General features: G+C 42.7%; 5 protein-coding genes and 1 non-coding gene across 7 annotated transcripts; 3 read left to right on the top strand and 3 right to left on the bottom strand.

Moving 5' to 3' along the window:
• Positions 1-19: 19 nt before the first annotated feature.
• alkbh2 (alkB homolog 2, alpha-ketoglutarate dependent dioxygenase) lies at positions 20-5,253 on the bottom strand. The gene is made up of 4 exons (XM_030060080.1): positions 4,986-5,253; positions 1,500-1,798; positions 1,220-1,418; positions 20-1,136 (listed from the first exon to the last, which is right to left on the bottom strand). Exons 2-4 carry the CDS (start codon positions 1,780-1,782, stop codon positions 827-829), a joined length of 792 nt encoding a protein of 263 aa, XP_029915940.1. The 5' UTR covers positions 1,783-1,798; positions 4,986-5,253; the 3' UTR covers positions 20-826.
• Positions 2,422-7,321, top strand: unga (uracil DNA glycosylase a). 2 transcript variants are annotated; one of them, XM_030060079.1, is made up of 7 exons: positions 2,422-2,546; positions 5,253-5,462; positions 5,564-5,659; positions 6,106-6,203; positions 6,442-6,530; positions 6,631-6,809; positions 6,895-7,321. In XM_030060079.1, the coding sequence occupies exons 1-7, from the start codon at positions 2,508-2,510 to the stop codon at positions 7,033-7,035; spliced, it is 852 nt and encodes a 283-aa protein (XP_029915939.1). In that variant the 5' UTR covers positions 2,422-2,507; the 3' UTR covers positions 7,036-7,321. The 2 variants fall into 2 exon arrangements, with proteins under 2 accessions (XP_029915939.1, XP_029915938.1); XM_030060078.1 differs by lacking the exon at positions 2,422-2,546 and adding an exon at positions 4,358-4,850.
• A 2,088-nt stretch (positions 7,322-9,409) lies between these two features.
• Positions 9,410-11,609, top strand: pxmp2 (peroxisomal membrane protein 2). Its single transcript, XM_030060669.1, has 5 exons — positions 9,410-9,668; positions 10,107-10,229; positions 10,536-10,698; positions 10,954-11,073; positions 11,183-11,609. Exons 1-5 carry the CDS (start codon positions 9,559-9,561, stop codon positions 11,249-11,251), a joined length of 585 nt encoding a protein of 194 aa, XP_029916529.1. The 5' UTR covers positions 9,410-9,558; the 3' UTR covers positions 11,252-11,609.
• A 129-nt stretch (positions 11,610-11,738) lies between these two features.
• isg15 (ISG15 ubiquitin like modifier) lies at positions 11,739-13,232 on the bottom strand. Its single transcript, XM_030060671.1, has 2 exons — positions 12,611-13,232; positions 11,739-12,445 (listed from the first exon to the last, which is right to left on the bottom strand). Exon 2 carries the CDS (start codon positions 12,428-12,430, stop codon positions 11,963-11,965), a length of 468 nt encoding a protein of 155 aa, XP_029916531.1. The 5' UTR covers positions 12,431-12,445; positions 12,611-13,232; the 3' UTR covers positions 11,739-11,962.
• A 560-nt stretch (positions 13,233-13,792) lies between these two features.
• gatc (glutamyl-tRNA amidotransferase subunit C) lies at positions 13,793-18,077 on the bottom strand. The gene is made up of 5 exons (XM_030060670.1): positions 17,752-18,077; positions 17,593-17,643; positions 15,959-16,128; positions 14,243-14,346; positions 13,793-14,110 (listed from the first exon to the last, which is right to left on the bottom strand). The coding sequence occupies exons 1-5, from the start codon at positions 17,908-17,910 to the stop codon at positions 14,049-14,051; spliced, it is 546 nt and encodes a 181-aa protein (XP_029916530.1). The 5' UTR covers positions 17,911-18,077; the 3' UTR covers positions 13,793-14,048.
• Positions 18,078-19,029: 952 nt separating this feature from the next.
• Positions 19,030-19,102, top strand: trnak-uuu (transfer RNA lysine (anticodon UUU)). Its single transcript has one exon. It is a non-coding gene; the product is annotated as a tRNA-Lys (tRNA).
• The last annotated feature ends 584 nt before the right edge of the window (positions 19,103-19,686 follow it).

Below are 19,686 nucleotides of genomic sequence, written 5' to 3'. Positions count from 1 at the left end.
ACTTTTTATGAATGATGTGTCAGTTCCTCAGTTTTTATTTACACTTTGTATTCAAAATTCCAGGGATTGCATTTCAAGCCATGAATACATTGCAAAATCAGGGAATGGAAAAAAATGTAAAAATGAACTGTGAAAAATCAACCGTTCAATAGACAATTCACCCTCCAAAGTGCAGGGTTACAAACACATCCACTGTATTCGAGCCATCTAACCACTTACTTTGCTGATGACTTCATGAATATACTGAAAGTATTTATACCTGCTTTAAAAAGTCTAAGTAAACTTTGTCTTTGAAATAATATTTTTTGATTTCATATTCAGAATGTGTGAATTAAATACAGAGGCTAAGTTATTTGGTAAGACAAAATACTGAGAACATTGGAAATGGTAGTGTTTTTCTTTCTGATGTGCAAAACAAATCGAAATTGTGACTAAAACCGCAGTGCAAACTGAACTGTGGGTTTACTGAACCATTACATCCCTAGCAGTGTGGTGCAGGTGTTTGGTGATCTACGGGGAGTGTTGACACTGGTGCAGCAGTTGGAGAAACTGGCATTAAGCTGCTGTGTTTGCAAATGTCCACCCTGCTGAAGTGTTCCTGAGCAAGGCACTGGATCCTTGCAACACCAGGGATTTTTCCCCCATGCCTGTCCTTGCATACTGTCCTCACTCGAGGGAGGCATGGAGATAAACAAGCCATAAACAGGTAAGTGCACCACTGCTCAGTGTCAAAGGAGGAGAGAAACAGTTGGGAGACTTGCGGTCCCTGTCAGAGCGCTGTCAGCCCGTCATCGTCACACTGTGGGCTGCTTGTCCTGTTTGGCTCTTACTTCTTGCTGTCCAGTAGTATGCGTCTGAAGGTGAGGTTGATGCGAGGCAGGAGAACCTTCTTGCGAGCAGGCAGGCTGTGGTACCAGAACGTGTTGGTCGGCGGGTTCATGAGGAGCATGCTTCCATGGGCCAACTCCAGCTTCACCGGTTCAATGTGGCGATGGCTCTGTTTGCCCCGGGCGTCTCTGTGTCGGAAGATGAAGTCCCGCGCTGCCCCCAGGGAGACAGAGGCAATGGGGCAAAGTGGATCCAGCTCCCTCTCATCATCCCGATGTTCGCCCATATGATCCTGCCCGTCTTTGTACCTGGTGGGGAGAGGAGCAAGTTCAGCAGGGACACCGGTTCCAAAATGGTGTACTTTTCAGGTTAAAGTTCAGTAATCCCTCACCTGTTAACCAAGACAAAGTTGAACGTCTGCCCTGTTGTTTTTGTAACTGCATCCCGAATATATTCCAGGGTTGGAGTCCATGGGCAGGCTGAATGTTTCACCCCAGAGTAAGTGTAGGTTAGTCCTTCATCTCCATATGTTGCCTGCTTTCTGGGTATGCTGTACACCTTTCCAAATACCTGGACCTTTGCTTCCTCCCCTGGAAGAAAAACAACATTTCATTCATTCAGCTAGACTGCAGTTTATGATCATGTCTTTATGTAAAGGTCTGACATGATACCTTTCATGTATACCACCTCCTCCTCCAGCTGTTTAAAAAGATGGTCTGCCTCTTCCTTGGAGAAGAGCAGGGCGTAGTCACAGTCCAGTCCATCTGCTTCAATTTTTTGCCAGGGAATAGGATGAGAGAACTCTTCAAAGGCTGCATCTTCATCTTCCTCCTTCACCCCCTCATCATCACATATCTCCACTTTGATCCTCTTCTTTTCACTTCCTCTTGGGGCTTCATCGGTGGCCCCATCACTGCCAGGACGCTTCTGTCCCCGCGTTACAAACCTCTCCATCTCTGCAACCCAATATCTGCGACAGTTTCAAGTTAAATTTTAAGCTTTTTAATTGCTTGATTGTGCACACCAGTTTTTAAACTAAAATGCATGTGATAAACACCTTAAGACCTGTCAGAATATGGATGCTAACACAGGTTTCCTCTCAAATTTACAAAATCTCTAAATTCCTATCTCATGTCTTAAGATGCTATATTTTTTCTGTATTCTCTACCTCTGAAGACCGAATTTATAAGACCTTGTTAAAGCAACCATTTTTAAAAACTGCCTCATAAAAACGAGTAAATGTCTCATAACAATCAAAAATACTGTTAATTATGTGAAAAAAAAATGTTAAATATAGCGAGAAACATGTGGAGGCTATTTTAATCAAGAAGCAGCGTTTCTCAACCGGGGTGCCGCGACACCCTGGGGTGCCGTCTGACTACGTCAGGGGTGCCGTCAAAAATTGCCTATTCTGACAGTTCATATATAAATTTATGGATGAATACAAATACATGTATTTAACACATGAATAAATAAATAACAAAATAAACCTGTTCGTTTTAAATAAATAAATAAATAAATAAATATATAGAAATAATCATCTAAATCTGTCTCATGTGCGAACGTCAACACTGGGGTCAGCGTAAGGTCAGCGTGACTGCGTCGTTTACATTTTATCATTAAATGCGACATGACATTCGATTTCTCAAAGAGCAAGAACAAGCACACTTTGCAGCATCATGGATCGTTCTCTCAAAAGAAAAGCTCCACCATTGATGGTGAGTCAAACCCCTCCCTTCTCTCCCCCTCTCTCTCGCAGTTTATTGTGTTTGTGAGTGAGCGCGTGCCTGCTTATCTCTCCCCCTCAACTGCGGATAATTATTTGTATGCGCACACATGTATATGTCCCTCTCTCAATTGTGGGTTTTTGTTTGTTTGTTGTGTGTGTGTGTGTGTGTGTGTGTGTGTGTGTGTGTGTGTGTGTGTGTGTGTGTGTGTGTGTGTGTGACTGTCTCTGTGTGTCTGTCCACGTATGTAGGCTACATGAGGCACGGGTCGAAATAAACAAGGGGTCTGTCTCAATCGAAGGGCTAGATGACTTCTAAGTCGCAGCCCACGGTGCCCACGTAGGAAGCGTCCGACGTAGGTGCCGATATCAAGTTTACCGGAACTAAAAGTTTAGTGAATTGGGACGGTGTAGCCTGCGGAGGATTCCTACGTCATTATTCCCGAAGCGCATTCGAGTGATGCAGCGTAAAATGCCGAAGTATGTTTCGGAGGTGTGTCGGTGAACATCTGTGCATGAAATAAAACGATAAGCAGCTTCAACGCTCTCAAGATGGACAACACTGATTCTGTAGTTTTATGTATTTTATTTTGTCTTCGTGAAGATGCAGAAAATTAAGATAATTGTTACACCTCACAAATTGCAACAGAGTATCCCAATTAGAGTAATTGTACACATGGCTACATTATAACGTACCTGATGCGCTGATGGTTGCTATGGAAACATCATGCAAAATGCCTATCTAACTCATCTAACTAAACTTGCATTTACAGGCGTTGTTCGGATACAGTTAACAGCTAAACCGAATCTATGGTGGTAATTATAGGCACGAAAACTTATCAAAACGTTATGATATAAACATGAAGACGGTCTAAAACATCCTTAATAATTCTAGCTATGGTGGCTGATCCAGAAATTTAACCGGACCGAAAGGTACCCTGGGAAGTAGGCTGTAATGTCGGCTGCGAAGCATCGTGGAGGTGTATCCTGCAAATTAGTCAGAAATAGGCTGCATTTGCAGGACCCTGCGCGGTAAAATTGAATTGGGACAGCACTTGTCGCGCCGCCGTGACGTAAGCAGCCTACAAATACGACCTAGGTAGCGTACAGCCTTTGAATTGGGACACAGCCAAGGTTTCCATTTCACTCCAGTGTAGGCCTACATCCTAGGCTCTGACAGTTGAGCCGGGGTCCGTTTCACGAAGCAGGTTCAACAAACTCCGAGTGTTACCCCGAATTCTGAGTTGATCTATTCTGAGATAGAAAACTCTGAGTTTTCGGTTCCAGAACAGCTGATTTGAGTTAGTTTGATCAACTCGGAGTAGTTTCACTTGGAGTTAAGCGCGTGCACCACACCTATAAAAAGACAGCGTCAATGGCCCCGATTTGACGAGTTACCATGGCAACGGGGAAGCGTCGGGCTGCTAGATTCTAGACTGTTAAGTGATTTAACCAAAAAGTAAGTTTGTATGAATAAAATAAACTTTTTTGTTTAATTTTTTTTAATTATTTTTTTAAAGAGTTAGAATCAGGCCCAGATTTGTTCTTTTGTCAGGACAGGTCTGGGCTTGTCCTGGACTGGTCTGGGCAGACGTGCTTGTTGCTGGGCAAAATTCTGATGACAGTATTATTTCTAGATCTGCAGAGTGGTCCAAAAGGGGATAGAAAGAGGGTTGGTCCTCAGCTCCACTGTCAAAGCTGGGAGGACCCTCTAAACAGCATATAAAGCGTTGTAAAAGCAAATTCGAGTCAGTTTTCTTTTTGGGACTGCTCCTGGGAGGACTGCGGTGGAAGATCTTTAACAGAAAATAAAGCCTGCATACTCTGGACTCTGCATGACTCTTGTGCATCCTTATTGAAGCCTGACTGAAGACTTTGGCACTCATTTTTCTGAGATTTTTGGTATCTGTTGTGGGCACTTTTTTCTAGACCTAATTTGATCGTTTTGGGGACACACTTGCCACATCAAACCCTAGCTATTTTTGCAGGATGCATGCGGCCTAGCTGACTGGGCTGCAGGGTGCTGGTGTGGTGCATTCACCTGAACAGCACCCAACTCATTAACATAAACCCCGCTGACGTCACTCTTCTGGCGCGAAAAACTTAGTTGTAGTGAGCGACTTTTCCCGGGAACTGCCTCACTTCACCCAGTCGACTCGTTTATTCTAACACAACGCAGAGTTTTCTTTTTTTCCTCAGCAACATGATCGGACAGAAAAGTATCAGTTCATTTTTTTCGCCAGTTTCCAAAAAGAGGATTTCAAAGGATCTGGATGAAACTAAAGAGGATGCAGCGGTAGGTCCGGTGATCCTGGTTTAACTGCATGGCTAATTAGCTTGGGTGCATGCTTGTAACGTCATGTATAATACAACCCATGCGTGTATGTGTGTGTGTGTGTGTGTTTAATATTAATATGAATATACCACTCACTTTAATGTTGCGGCATTTCATCTCCTCTTTGATGTATTTCTTGTGCTCGCAACATCCCGCGATAGGTTGGACTTCACACGGTGCACGTCGTCATCCAGGCTGTGTTCACAAGCGGCACTGTTGTTGTTTGTTGCTCACTAAACAACACAGAAAACCACGCGTTGCGGTGCGAGAATGTTTGTGTTGCGCTGTAGGCCGTCTCTAAAACTGCTTCCACGACCAGCTGCAGCCGCCTCACCAGCTTTGTGTTTCGCTCAATATACAAAGATCGGAAAGAAGAAGCTGAAGTCCTCCGCCGCAGAGGGAGAGCCGACGTCCCCTCCGCCTCAGGCTCTGACCCAGGAGCAGCTGGACCGGATCGCCCAGAACAAGAGAGCAGCTCTGGAGAAACTCTCCTCCAGTCAGGCGCCTCCTGGAGTCGGGGAGAGCTGGAGGAAGGGGCTGTCCGCGGAGTTTGGAAAGCCCTATTTCAAACAAGTGAGGAGGAAACGACCTTTTATTTAATCTCCCACACGCTGTGCCTCTTTGCTGTTGTGCATATGTGTTTTTAACCAGTTGCCACCTGCTTTCTGTCGCAGTTGATGGCCTTTGTTTCTGACGAGAGGAAACGCCACACAGTGTACCCACCTGTTGAACATGTCTTCACCTGGACTCAGATGTGTGACATACGAGATGTGAGTCCAATAAAACTGTCCTGTCATTTACCTGTGACCTCCTCTGGCACCCAGATACACACCAGTCAGCTGTCTGTTTGGCTTTAATGTACTTATGGCTTGACATCCTAAATTCCAACACACCCGCCACTATAAAGGCCTCTGTAAAGTTTAAGTATCAGATTTCAGGTGCAAGACTTTGTAAAGTGAATTTCTTCTAACTTAACAAAAAGCAGCTACCACTACACAGCCAACCTTCTTGACCAGAGCCGGCATTCACTGTCCATGTGCAAGATGTTAAGTCCACCAAAATGTTTTGTACAGCCAATGTCTATGCTTCCTCTGTGCACTTGATGTTGTTGTTCTCTGAATTGATCTTTGCCTGTGGTGTATAAAAAAAAATCTCATATTTTACATCGCTTTGGATAAAAACATCTGCCAAATGTGAGTTGTAATTGTAAATACAGGTCAAAGTGGTGATTCTTGGCCAGGATCCGTATCACGGTCCCAACCAAGCCCATGGATTGTGCTTTAGTGTGCAAAAACCAGTTCCACCTCCACCAAGGTAAACATAGTAGCATCCAATGTAAAATTTTTTTTTTTTTTTTTGTATTACCAAAGTATTGCAACACATGCACAGAAAAGTTTTTATGGGATCGGTCTTTGATCATTCTCTTATCATTGATAAATATCTTGCATTGCATTTAACTGGTGGTCCGTTTTATTCCCATGTCTGGTGGTATTAATAATCCTGCTTGTCTTTTTAATGTATTGATTGGATTATGAAACCCTGTCATTCTCAGTTTGGTGAACATGTACAAGGAGTTGGCCTCTGACATTGAAGGCTTCGAGCACCCCGGGCATGGAGATCTGACTGGTTGGGCTAAACAAGGTACTGAACAAAAACCAACGTACTGAATGTGTTCACACCAAGTGAGCTGTCTTGCCAGTATTTGACCGCCCTTTTCTCCATCTGTGGCGTGGGTTGTCAGGTGTGCTGCTGCTCAACGCTGTGCTGACTGTCCGAGCACATCAGGCCAACTCCCACAAAGATAAAGGCTGGGAGACCTTCACTGACGCTGTGGTGCAGTGGCTCAGCACCAACTTGGATGGTCTTGTCTTCATGCTGTGGGGTTCGTACGCGCAGAAGAAAGGGGCTGCTATCAACAGGGTAGGTGGACCATCTCCTGTGTTAACATGCACGCCTCCGGCAACACCTCCATCAACTAAAACCTTCTGATATTTGTGGTTTACAGAAACGTCACCACATTCTGCAGACCGTACATCCATCTCCTTTGTCTGTTCATCGCGGCTTCTTTGGGTGCAAGCATTTCTCAAAGGCCAATGAGATGCTGATCAAATCTGGAAAGAAGCCTATCGACTGGAAGATGCTCTGAAATGTCAGCCATGGTGCATGTGTGTCGATCAACTACAGAAAGAGACCAACCCATAAGCTGATTTTCTTTGCTTTCAACAAAGCAGTTGGCACAATTTCCTTTCCTAAAAGTGTTCATTTTGGCAGTTTGCACTGTTGTGTGTTGCGCTACACCTTCAATTTTCCTCTTCTTCTGATACAGCTGTATAGGTTTTCAGCTGCAACGCTATAGTCAGTCGAACACTGTAAATATGTTTGTGTATGTTTTTTTTAGCACATTAAACTTTTTTTTTTTACTGAAACTTTGATTCCATAGTGAATGTACCTTTTTTATATATTACATATGAGTTTTTCTCTGTGAAGCAAATCTACAACATGCCCACTTTCTCAGATGCCATCTTGTTATTTTTTTCCTGCCCATGGGAGCAGAGGCAGTAGATGCTGTCCATGCTCAGGAGCAGTGTCCCGGGATCAGTTGCTTACTCGAGTGTGCCCACCAGCCCAGGAAAAATAAATAAGAGGTCAAATCGAAACGTTTTACTTCCTTTGTGTGAAATTGAGTTGATGAAGATAATCCAAATTGCCTTGATTCCTGTAAAACTAAGTTAGTGACATATTTCATGAACAGTATTTGATCCTGTCTGCTAATTACAGAAATGGATGAAAACCCAGGCACAGATTGCAATCAAGAGGTCCTGTAGGGACATGAGAGACAAAAAGTCGCCAAATCTGAGGACATTACCCAAAGAGTTTCTCTTTTTCCCATTTCCCCTATCACATTCTCTGGTTTGCATCCTTTACCTCTGTTGTAAATGAAATTATTTTTGATGTAAAGGCTCAAAACAAGTCAGTCGTAGAATAGCTCCATGTTTCTTATGTTGATAATATCAGGTTTTAGAGATTTGTGAGGGTTGGTTATAAAGAGAAACGCCCCAAATAGTAGGCTATGCTTTTCTTTATGAATCTGTTTGCTTATTTTTCCTTAAAACTCTGGCACTACATAGTGTGACTGGAAGGTAAACATGCATGCTGTATTGAAGGGCAACTTTAAGCTCCACTTGGAAAAGAGCCACTCCCCTGTGTGCACCAGGTAGAAGCAGTGTATAGATGTGTTATGTGCTACAGTTCAAAATAAATCGTGTGATCAGGCCCTGCGTTTACATGCACACCATATTCCGGTTCGGCTCAATATTCCGGCTAAGGTAACTGCGCCGCGGCAACTGGAATATTCCGTTTACATGTTACTTGGCATGCCCCCGTGTTTCGGCGTTTCGGGGGACTTTATATGCATACCTTAACAATAGGACTACATACAGTCCTATGCCTGAATTAATAGCCTACACCTCTTATTTTTCCCGATTTCCCGAGCATTTATATGGGCTAGGCAAACTTCAATCCACATTATAAAAATTAATCTATGGACCACCAAAGTAACGTTTGACTGTTTAATTAAATCAACTTAACCACGGTTGGAGGGGGTGTGCTCCAGTACGGTATGGGCGCTCATGGTACGGGCGCTCATGCACGAGCACATGCACAGTCATGCACGCAGCGTGCGAACGTGGATACAACGTAAATCATGCCGTCCTCCTGCTTCCGCGAGTCGCGGCATTGCACAATCAATAATCAACTAATAATAATAATCAACCAGATCCAGCACACCTGACCGGATGGAGTGGAAAAATTTACAATAGAAAACAAGTCAGATTTGGCGAGATTTCTCTCTCGAGCGTGAGAGCGTGAGATTGAGGCTGAATGCGTGACTGTCACGGCCAATGAGTGAGAGTTGGCAACCCTGCGCCACAGAATTCCTTGTGAGTCGAGTATGCACAGTCGTGACTGAATATTCCGGTTTGGGGAGTTTTCCGACTAAGGTGTTTACATGCCCCAATATTCCAGTTGGAACAGGAATATTCCAGGGGGCTTATTCGGAATTCTCTCCAACCGGAATATGACCTTAATCGGGTTCGGTGCGTGTTTACATGACACGTGCGCAACCGGAATATTGCGAATATTCCGGGTAATACAGGAATAAGGTGTGCATGTAAACGTGCACGTGATTATGTGTGTGTGTGGTAAGACTTCACATCATGTGGCACCAGAGACGCCATCACTATGCGTGAATGCATTCTGAGCCAAAACAGAAAGCAATAAAACAACAAATTAGAACAATAAAAACGACAAAAGAGTTGGTCCTTAGATAAATTTACCATCCAGTGCTCTGATTGGCTGAAATACCTAATAAAGACACATCTGCGCACCTCAAACCAAAAGCTCGTTGGAAAAAAGTTGGAACTGCATTATTTATTGCGTAAAAAGATCTCTTATTAAGCTTGATTAAAAGTAAAGTCTCCATTGAAGATCCTGCTGTTTTGGGTCGGACGTGCAGAGGGCGTGGCTGTGGTGCACGCAGTGACGTCAGGGTCTGGTGAGCAGAGCAGGAAGCCTTGGCTGTGCTCGTGGTGCTGCTTTGCCCCAACTTCGGTCCCAGTCGCTTCAGAGGAGCTCATGTCTCTGTTAATGTCGTCTAATTAAACAGCTGACAATGCCCGTGGAGAGTTTGCCAGTGCGAGACTCGTCCGTCCACCTCCGGCTGCTGCATCAGTATTTGGTTCTTCTGAAGAAATATCCCATTATCACCAAGTCCGTAACGAGGTTAGTAACTCACTGACAGGCTTTGATTGTTGATACAGAACAGGCAGGTGTGTATTTCCAGATGCTGTGCACACTCAGTTTGATATTAAGTAACAATAAAGTCCGCCTGGTTTATCGGACAGAAATAGTCACATCACTGCGGATAGGCTGCGAACATTTTTCGCCACTTTTTATTCCGTCTGGCCAGTTGTTGACAGTCGACAAGTCCCTTTTGACTCTAATGTTTGACCTCTTGATCATTTTGTTTGCACTGACCTCCTATGATCCTGTGCTGCAGCCAATCAGCGTCCTCTGTGGGAACCTCCCCAAGTCAACCTAACCCTAACCCGACTACTGTTGCAGATACTTTTTGCCCCCAATTGTATCATATCAGCATGTCTTATTATGAATGCAGCCATTGTGTGTTGATGTGGTTATCTGTGTCTGTGGTGTTTTTAGTGGCATCCTCTCAGCTTTAGGAAATCTTCTGTCTCAGACTTTGGAGGCAAAGAAAAAGGCCAAAAATGGAGCTCCAGTCAAGGAGCTTGACGCCGCTGGAGCTGCACGTTATGCCGTTTATGGGTGAGCTGCATGTGATTATGTTTTATGAACACCAAATAGCGATTTGTACACAAAGAAAAGTTTTTAAAGAGGATTGATTGTGCTGTGGTAGCTGAACTTGGGCTCAGTTATTGGAAGAAAATGAATGTAGACACTTCAAGTGACACTACAATGGTGGGGCAATATAATATATACCTGCTGAATTACTGTTAGCAGTTGCAGCATATACTGATCTTATAGAAAATAAACTTTAATGTAATCCTATATGTTTACCTGATAACTGATCTCTCAGCTGTAGGAAGCAACGCTAATATTTGTCTGTTGCAGGTTGTTCATCACGGGACCTGTGAGCCATTACTTCTACCAGCTTATGGAGGTGTGGATGCCGAGCACAGACCCATACTGTATAGTCAAACGTCTGCTGCTGGATCGACTTGTCTTTGCCCCCGGCTTTCTGCTCCTCTTCTACTTTGTTATGACCATTCTGGAGGTGGGTCATCTCAAGCTTTGTCCTTCCTCCACCACCTCTAATCATGATTTAAGGGCTGACTTTTGTAATGTTTTCAGATGAGACCATTGTATATTTAACAAATGCATCTTCCATTGTCATTGTTTGTCTGATGCAGAATCAAACAACAAGCCATTGTTTAAGCTACTTGAAATACAGTCTTTCATATAGTAGGTAAACAATGATGTACAAAGTTGTGAAATAGTTTGGAACCTTGTCTGACTCGTCTCTTCTCAGGCTAAAGGGTGGGTAGACTTTGAAAACAAAATGAGAAGTAGTTACTGGACTGCGCTGAAAATGAACTGGAAAGTTTGGACTCCCTTCCAGTTCATCAACATCAACTTTGTGCCTGTTCAGGTAAGACTGTCATCAAACATGGAGTCTGCTTGAAGTGTTGTGAGTCTTCTTTTCCTGTATCCTGTAACCTGTTTCCTCTGCCTGTTTTTTTTTTTTTTTTTACTTTCAGTTCAGAGTGCTGTTTGCCAACATGGTTGCCTTATTTTGGTACGCCTACCTTGCATCTGTGAGGAAATGAAGCTTCGCAGGATTTCTCCCTGATAACGAATTCAGAGGAAATGACTCCTCCACAGTGACTGGGGATGCCAGAGAATTTAGCTGACATAACCGACCACAACTCACATCAAATAATTATTCTGTTTAACCACTAAAAATGGAATAAGCCAAACCAGTACAATTAAGTATGAATTACTCTAATGTGTAATTCTCACTGTTGCTTTTGACATTTTGGACACATGACTATTTGTAATAACTTAAAGTGTATACATTTCTAACATGATGTAATGGTTATTTTTCTTTAGCGCAAAGCCAAAGTCTTGTATAATGTAACCATCAACCTACAATTGTACTAAAAGTCTATTTTTAATATGTGACCATTCAAAGTGTGCCTTTTGTTTAATATTTGTACTGCCCTTGCCACACGTCCTGCAGAGCTCTTCAGGGACACATTTGTTTCTCAGGTCAAAAAAAGAGGCTCAGAAAATGTGAAATAAACAGTTGTTAGTTTTTATTTGTGTAACAATATCATAACATATTGTCGATTGCCAAAACAATTTTTTTTTTCAAGACTAAAAGAATTACAAACTCTCACTTTGTAAAAACCCCAAGCCATGCATTGCATTCTAAAAAAAAAAAAAAAAAGCCATAATAAAAATAAATTAATATCTTATTTTGCATTATGTTAATAGATAAATGAATAATGTCTCGTGACGTCATCCAGGTAACCTCCTCAGCCTCCTCTGAGACGCAGCGTCAGGTAGATGGTGCTTCCCTCTCGGACGTTGTAGTCCGTCAGCTTGCCGTTGTCCATCTGCCGGCCCTCGTAGATCAGCCTCTGCTGGTCCACAGGCACCCCCTCCCTGGCCTTCACCTTTTTCTTGAAGTCGTCCACCGTCTCCGCCGCTGTGATGTTGTGTGTGCTGATCTGGCCTTTCTCGTTTTTGAGGAACACCTGGAACACGGATGCCTCAGTTCTCAGCACCCACACTTTGGATCCGGCTCGCAGGCCGTACGAGGTGAGAGTCTTGGAGTCATCACTGAGGCTGATCTTCTGGCCATTTTCATAGAGCAGCCTCTGCTCCCCCGGAGGCACTCGGAGCAGCTGGTGGATGAGGACTTTGAGAGACTGCACGGTGGTGTCCGGCTGCACACTCACGGGCTGGGACTCCCCGTTCAGCATAGTGATGATTAGATCCATGCTTTAGGTTAATTCCTGGAACAGTGTTTAGTATAACTTCTCAGGTTATTCCGATTTTTACTAAGCCTGCTATAAACACAGTAATCCGATTTTTACTAAGCCTGATATAAACAAACTCTCCGGAGCGATCAAAAAGTTACCACAGCGTCAGCTTTCCTATCAAAACTGAACTCTTCATACCTTGCCGTCTGTTCTTGAAATCGTCAAAACAATGGTTTCCTCTGTTGAACTTGGTCCGACTGGAGGCAGCAAGAGATGCTCACACTTGTGCCGTCCTCTGGTTTCTCGCTGGTATTTTATACAGCTGAGCGTGCCACCCCGCCCACTCCGTGTAAGATTCGTTTCTCCACATTATCACACTTTCGGTTTCCATTCTCCAAACATGACTGCGCACAAAGCTGCAGGAAAGTTTTGGTTATAGCTAATGTGTGGCCTTCCCCTTTTTAAAAGTGATGTAAGATGGACCATCGGGAAAAATAATAGGACGATGAAGGCTGTCATTTTGAGGTGAGCCACATATCCCTCTTATTAGATTTACAAGGAACACCAAAGAGCGCACAGTCTAACATCAGGACTGTCCAGGTACACTTCAATGTAATGCACCGGGATGCAGGATTTCCTAAAAGTGAACAAAATGCTGTCAAAAGTAACTTTGTGTGCTCAGTCATGGTGATAGACCGCCGGCTTAATAATACCACATTTATACTATACCATATTACATATTAAGCTTCATGAAAACTAAATTAAAATGCGCCATTGGACTCTAAACGTTACGTCATTCTTGTGTCACGGGTTGCACTACTTGTGATGATGAGTTATCAAAACTTATCAAAAGAAACTCAGCTGGAATGTAATCAAATATAAAAGCAAAGCATTTCTAAGCATCAGCCACTGCTGGGGATCAGGGTCTTCAGGAAGACCACCTTATCCTATTATTATACATTTTGGTGGGCACTTGACCAGCAGCATTTTACTTTGTTTTGCCTTTACCAGCAGAAAAAATGTCTTGAGTCTTGAGTATCATTTTACAAGAACTCTTTAAAAAAAAAAAAAAAAAAAAAGTATTGTGATTGTGGAGGACATGTAGTTATTTTGCCATGTTCAATATTATAGTATCCCTCACAACAGGCCTACTAAGAGTCAAGTAACTTTCTATGCCTTAGTGACCTGAAAGTTTTCACTGTTGTTTACTACTGATGAAACTGTGCTCCTCCTGACCTTGATCCAAACCAGAGGCTGCCCCGTTTCTTAGCAACATTATCTGAGGCTTCCCTCCCTTCTCTCCTCTGTCCTTTAATTAATATAAAACCCAGTGTGTCACATTTTAACTGTACTTCTCTCCACATGCATTAGTAAACTGTATTGCTGATCCTAACAAAAGACAGCAAAGAATTTTTTATTCAACAATCGTGAATTACAGTTGGACTTGATGTCTAGTGAACATGAACTTTAACAGCTGGACTCACACCTGACATTGACAAACATGGTGAGGAGGCCACAGTCTGTTTTACAGGCAAATCACTGGAACATGTCTCTCTGAAGACCTATCGCCTCACCCCATTTAACCTCATAATAAATATATAAATACATATCAAGAGCAAATTCAGGAAGTTAAAGGTCAGAGCTCTGAGTGTTTCAACATGGCAGTCCTCTCCTCCCTCTTTGGAAGTGGAATGTTTCCTGCAGTGGGAGAAAACAAAAGTTAAAATTCCTTCATAAAATTACTCAGGTACTTGTAGCTAGTAAACAGAGAACAAAGGTGCAGCCGACTCCTGACGTTGAAAACCGCAGGCTTTGAGGTGGTTTTCTCACCTGGTGGAGCCACAAAGTACTCCTCCACTGTGCTTTTGGGGAGCTGGAGCAGTTCCTCTGCACAGTCCCCTTCTACCACAGCATCGTCCCGCAAGTACAGTACTCTGAATTGGCACAAATGAAAACACAGCCACTTTAAATCTGTATTATTACATCATAACTTTGTAAATGTGATTGCTCTGTGCTTTAACCACAGAACGACAGTGAATGATCACTAGGCGTTTTGCAGCAGTGGGACATATTGGTGTAAAATGACTGCAACATGACGAAACTATCACAGCTGTTTAGACAGTTCCTGGTTTACAGGATGTCACTGGCTTCAAGAAATGACAAATCACCAGGATCCATTTTATTCTCTTTTTGACATTTCAGTCAGAGTGAAGTGCAGTCGAGTGGTTTCATTTCTACAATTAAAAGAAAATGTACATAACTTAAATTCTATATTATCTTCAATTCAGAAATCAACTGACAACTGTGAATCACATCAAAACAATAGATCCATACATCATAAATAATGCCAGAACTGACTACAGAGTTTAAATGTGCAACTACACGGTGATAAACTAAACCTGACCTGGATCTGGTTTTTGAAATATTTTTTAATCTCGATCAGAAAGGTCTGGATTACCAGATCCCACTCTTTTCTAATCCTGGATCAAAGTGATCTTGCTGATTTAGTGCTTTTTCAAAACATTGTCAGATTGGATAATGCTGAGGGCTTTTTTCTGGTGAATTCTTTCAAATAACTTCAATTCTGATCAAAACTTCCAAATATTCATTCATGTTCAGAATGTTAATCCTTTAAATGCCAGTTTGTTAGAGAGCACCCCCTTGTGTTTTTTATGAAAACAAACTAAGAAAAAAACATAAAAATTGCTTTCTGCATGCTACATCCAAAGTGGATTTTTTCTTTTAAAAAAGTGATCACAGTGGTATGTCAATGATGAACAGCAACACTGATTTGGGCGCATTTTTATTTTTGTGTGCAGTGTCAGATTTCAAATAAACTGTTATGCTTGGTTCCCTGGAGATTAAAAAGTTTCTGTCCAAAATTTTTTAAAATTAATATTACATTATCAAAATCTGGATTTGGAGGGCTTTCAGTCACACTCTGTAAGGCCATCTGCTGGACAAATAAGACCTAATTAGGTAATGACAGAGAAATTATGGATGATTTACATTTTCTCCACCTGGAGACTTATGAAATCAAAGGTCAGGTTTGTTACTGTGGAACCTGACATGACTTTGAAAAACTAAGATAATGCTGCTTTTCCAAAACAAGAAGATTAGTGTATACTCCTGCGGATCTCAGTGCGTTCTCCTGAAAGAGGTGTCGCGAACAGAGCATTTTGTCTGTAGTTATGGATTTTACAGTTTGACAGGTAGTGCTTGGTTTGTTAAATATTGTAGTTTTGTTGATTTAATTATTGGTTTGCAAGGCCTTTTTCAGGAAAACATTGTGAGAGCACAGACCAAAACCAAAAACACGCCCTAAACAACTCACTCAGCACAGTCAAGAACAAAGAACAAAGACATACAAAGAGTGTTTGTGAGTATGTGCTCCCTGATCTGCCACTTCTAACAATAACAAACACAACAAGCGTGACCCACACACAAAACACACACACACACACACACACACACACACACACACACACACACACACACACACACACACACACACACACACACACTCACTCTGTAAATTCAGTGTACCTGTCCTCCAGAACTGAATCCATTGGCTCTACTCCATCAGTGTCCACTACATGAAGCTGGTCTGCAAATCGTATCGCTCTCTCCAAACAGACCAGGCCCTGCTTGGTGCGGAAATCCACCAAGGCCAGTCTCTCCAGCTTGTCCACCAGGTCAGCAGGGATTTTGGCAGGCTATGAAATCAAAAAGTTAAAGGTCAACTGGGCATTTAATAAAGTCATCACACCAATTTCAGTCTGAATGTACACTATATTACCAAAAGTATTCGCTCACCCATTCAAATGATCAGAATCAGGTGTCCTAATCACTTGGCCTGGCCACAGGTGTATAAAATCAAGCACTCAGGCATGCAGACTGTGAAACAAGACATTTGTGAAAGAATGGGCCGCTCTCAGGAGCTCAGTGAATTCCAGCGTGGAACTGTCATAGGATGCCACCTGTGCAACAAATCCAGTCGTGAAATTTCCTCGCTCCTAAATATTCCACAGTCAACTGTCAGCTCTATTATAACAAAATGGAAGCGTTTGGGAACAACAGCAACTCAGCCACGAAGTGGTAGGCCACGTAAAGTGACGGAGAGGGGTCAGCGGATGCTGAAGCGCATAGTGCAAAAGAGGTCGCCGACTTTCTGCACAGTCAATTGCTACAGAGCTACAAACTTCATGTGATCTTCAGATTAGCCCAAGTACAGTACGCAGAGAGCTTCATGGAATGGGTTTCCATGGCCGAGCAGCTGCAGCCAAGCCACACATCACCAAGTGCAATGCAAAGCGTCGGATGCAATGGTGTAAAGCACGCCGCCACTGGCCTCTAGAGCAGTGGAGACGCGTTCTCTGGAGTGATGAATCACGCTTTTCCATCTGGCAATCTGATGGACGAGTCTGGGTTTGGAGGTTGCCAGGAGAACGGTACATTTCAGACTGCATTGTGCCGACTGTGAAATTTGGTGGAGGAGGAATTATGGTGTGGGGTTGTTTTTCAGGAGCTGGGCTTGGCCCCTTAGTTCCAGTGAAAGGAACTTTGAATGCTTCAGGATACCAAAACATTTTGGACAATTCCATGCTCCCAACCTTGTGGGAACAGTTTGGAGCGGGCCCCTTCCTCTTCCAACATGACTGTGCACCAGTGCACAAAGCAAGGTCCATAAAGACATGGATGACAGAGTCTGGTGTGGATGAACTTGACTGGCCTGCACAGAGTCCTGACCTGAACCCGATAGAACACCTTTGGGATGAATTAGAGCGGAGACTGAGAGCCAGGCCTTCTCGACCAACATCAGTGTGTGACCTCACCAATGCGCTTTTGGAAGAATGGTCAAAAATTCCTATAAACACTCTCCTCAACCTTGTGGACAGTCTTCCCAGAAGAGTTGAAGCTGTAATAGCTGCAAAAGGTGGACCGACATCATATTGAACTCTATGGGTTAGGAATGGGATGGCACTTCAGTTCATAGTATGAGTAAAGGCAGGTGAGCGAATACTTTTGGTAATATAGTGTAAGCATCCCATTAGATTTAATTTTAAGTAAAAAAAAAAAAAAAAAAAAGAAAAGCCTTGTAATAAAAAGTGGAGAAACACATGAAATCCATGACTGAACACCACATGGAGTTATTAGGTGAACATTCATCACAATATTACCGGGGGAAGCTGGTCCTCCAGGACTGGTTCCCATGTTGCAGCCTTTGGTACCTGAAACACACACACACACAATCCTGAGGTGTGTGTGTGACTCTCCCAGCACATTTACAGCTGAGTGACTGCAGCCACACGTACACCTGTCATTAACAAATGGCATACCTTGGGATTGTGTGTATGAGAGCTGTACGGTCGTGTTGCCTCTCTAACGTGACTCTCTGGGCAGAAATGTCCCCTGATCCTAAGGCGAAGTGAAGGCCTCATCAGTTTCAGTGACACGCCGAGACTTTGACGAGCGGAAGTCAGGCTAAACACGATCATTTTCAGCAAAGATGGCTACCTAACTATCTTCGACTTGTCACCGGGGGTTTATCATGTTTGTAAGGCTCGCATTAACTTTCTATCTGGGTCAAAGTGAAGACATCTACTGCTGGGCAATGTTGACACGCCGTTGCATTTGCGTAAGCCAAACACAACACTTCCGGGTTCGACGAGAGGCTTCACTGCGATGTACTTCCTCCTTCGCTTTTTTTTTTTTTTTTAAACATATATTTGTAAACATACAAAGTATCCGAGAGATCACATATAAACAATGCACAAAAATATCAACGCTAATCAACTAAATTAAAGTAAAATAAATAAAAGTGGTATGGGGTTTTATACACAAAATATTTGACCCGTCGCCTTTTAGACACAAGGTGGAGACATAAACAAAAATACACAGGAGCCAAGACTTCACATAACAGGCATGGATCTCTTACATATCCCCGTTAATCGTTCTCGCTTTTTTACGAGAATACATTTTTTTAAGTGATAAGAAAAATAATTAGAAATCATTCATAAACCAAGCAAAGGAAGGCTTATTATTGCTTCACTTACTACAATGAATATGATATTTACCCATAAGTAAGATTATGAATTATGCCAGAAACTGCTGAATTTAGATCATCTACGTAATAAAATATGAGAAATATAAAAAATGTTTAATGTCATTTGCCTTGAGTGATAACCAGTTTTTAATATTTAACCAAAATCTTCTGGACACCGGGCATGAGAAAAACGTGCTAATGTTTCTTCTCTTACAAAATGCCCGAGGGTCCACTCAAAACTCTTTTTCTTCAGGGAATCCGCAACCTTTACCCGGTTTATGAATTACTTTAACATGACTTCCTCCTTCGCGTAATTCTCAGTAGGAAGAGCAGACTGTTTGGTGTCTGACTGGGAGGTAAAAGGGACGACTGAACCAACATCACTGCATTTGTCGGTGATTCATTTAGAGATTATGAATACGCATCGTCTATCTGAGCATTCATCACCATGCCATTTTACAGTTACAAGTTGCTTCAGGCAATATTTTCCATTTGATAAAACAGAATAAAACCCCTGCAGTACATTGCGCTGTGTTGTTTATATGGTTTTGATGTCCAGTGTCTTCGCAGAGCCCGGATAGCTCAGTCGGTAGAGCATCAGACTTTTAATCTGAGGGTCCAGGGTTCAAGTCCCTGTTCGGGCGAATGCTTTTTTTTTGTTTTGTTTTTAATAGCAAGCACTCTCATTTCTCCTGCAATACTTACAACCTGCTCATGGCTTTTGTGCCCAAATCCGGTATTTCTGCGTACACATATTTACCGACTGAATGATTCCCAGAATACCGTGATCAAGCTGCGGTAAAATCCCAGTTTTAGCGCCGGGTGATACCAGTCACACCTGTGGAAACATCCATATACCTGCATTTTATAAGGGAGGCAGAGTTTCTTATCTTAATGTATGTAATGTGTCATGTTTGTGTCGTGTTTTCTTCTCACCTCCCAGAAATGCCGAACATTAAGCTGCCATTTACTTCATCCACTGTTTGGGAGGTTATCAGTTATTCACAGACTTTTTTTTTTTTTTTTAGTACTCGGTGGTTTTCAAAGTATGATGCGCCCCCTGCAGGCCTCGAGGCGCTTCCAAGGCGGTCCTCTGCCAGACGAGGAAAATGTTTATTTCACATGTTAGAAATGCATTCAAAATGGAAAAATGTATTCGCAACTATTTTAACCTTAAGCCTAGGCTATAGTTTAATTTCATCACTTTGTGTCAGTATGTCAGTGTCAC

Source organism: Myripristis murdjan, chromosome 9, assembly GCF_902150065.1.
Source record: "Myripristis murdjan chromosome 9, fMyrMur1.1, whole genome shotgun sequence".
In the NCBI taxonomy this organism is placed as follows: domain Eukaryota; kingdom Metazoa; phylum Chordata; class Actinopteri; order Holocentriformes; family Holocentridae; genus Myripristis; species Myripristis murdjan.
This window is presented reverse-complemented; position numbering and strand designations above follow the sequence as displayed.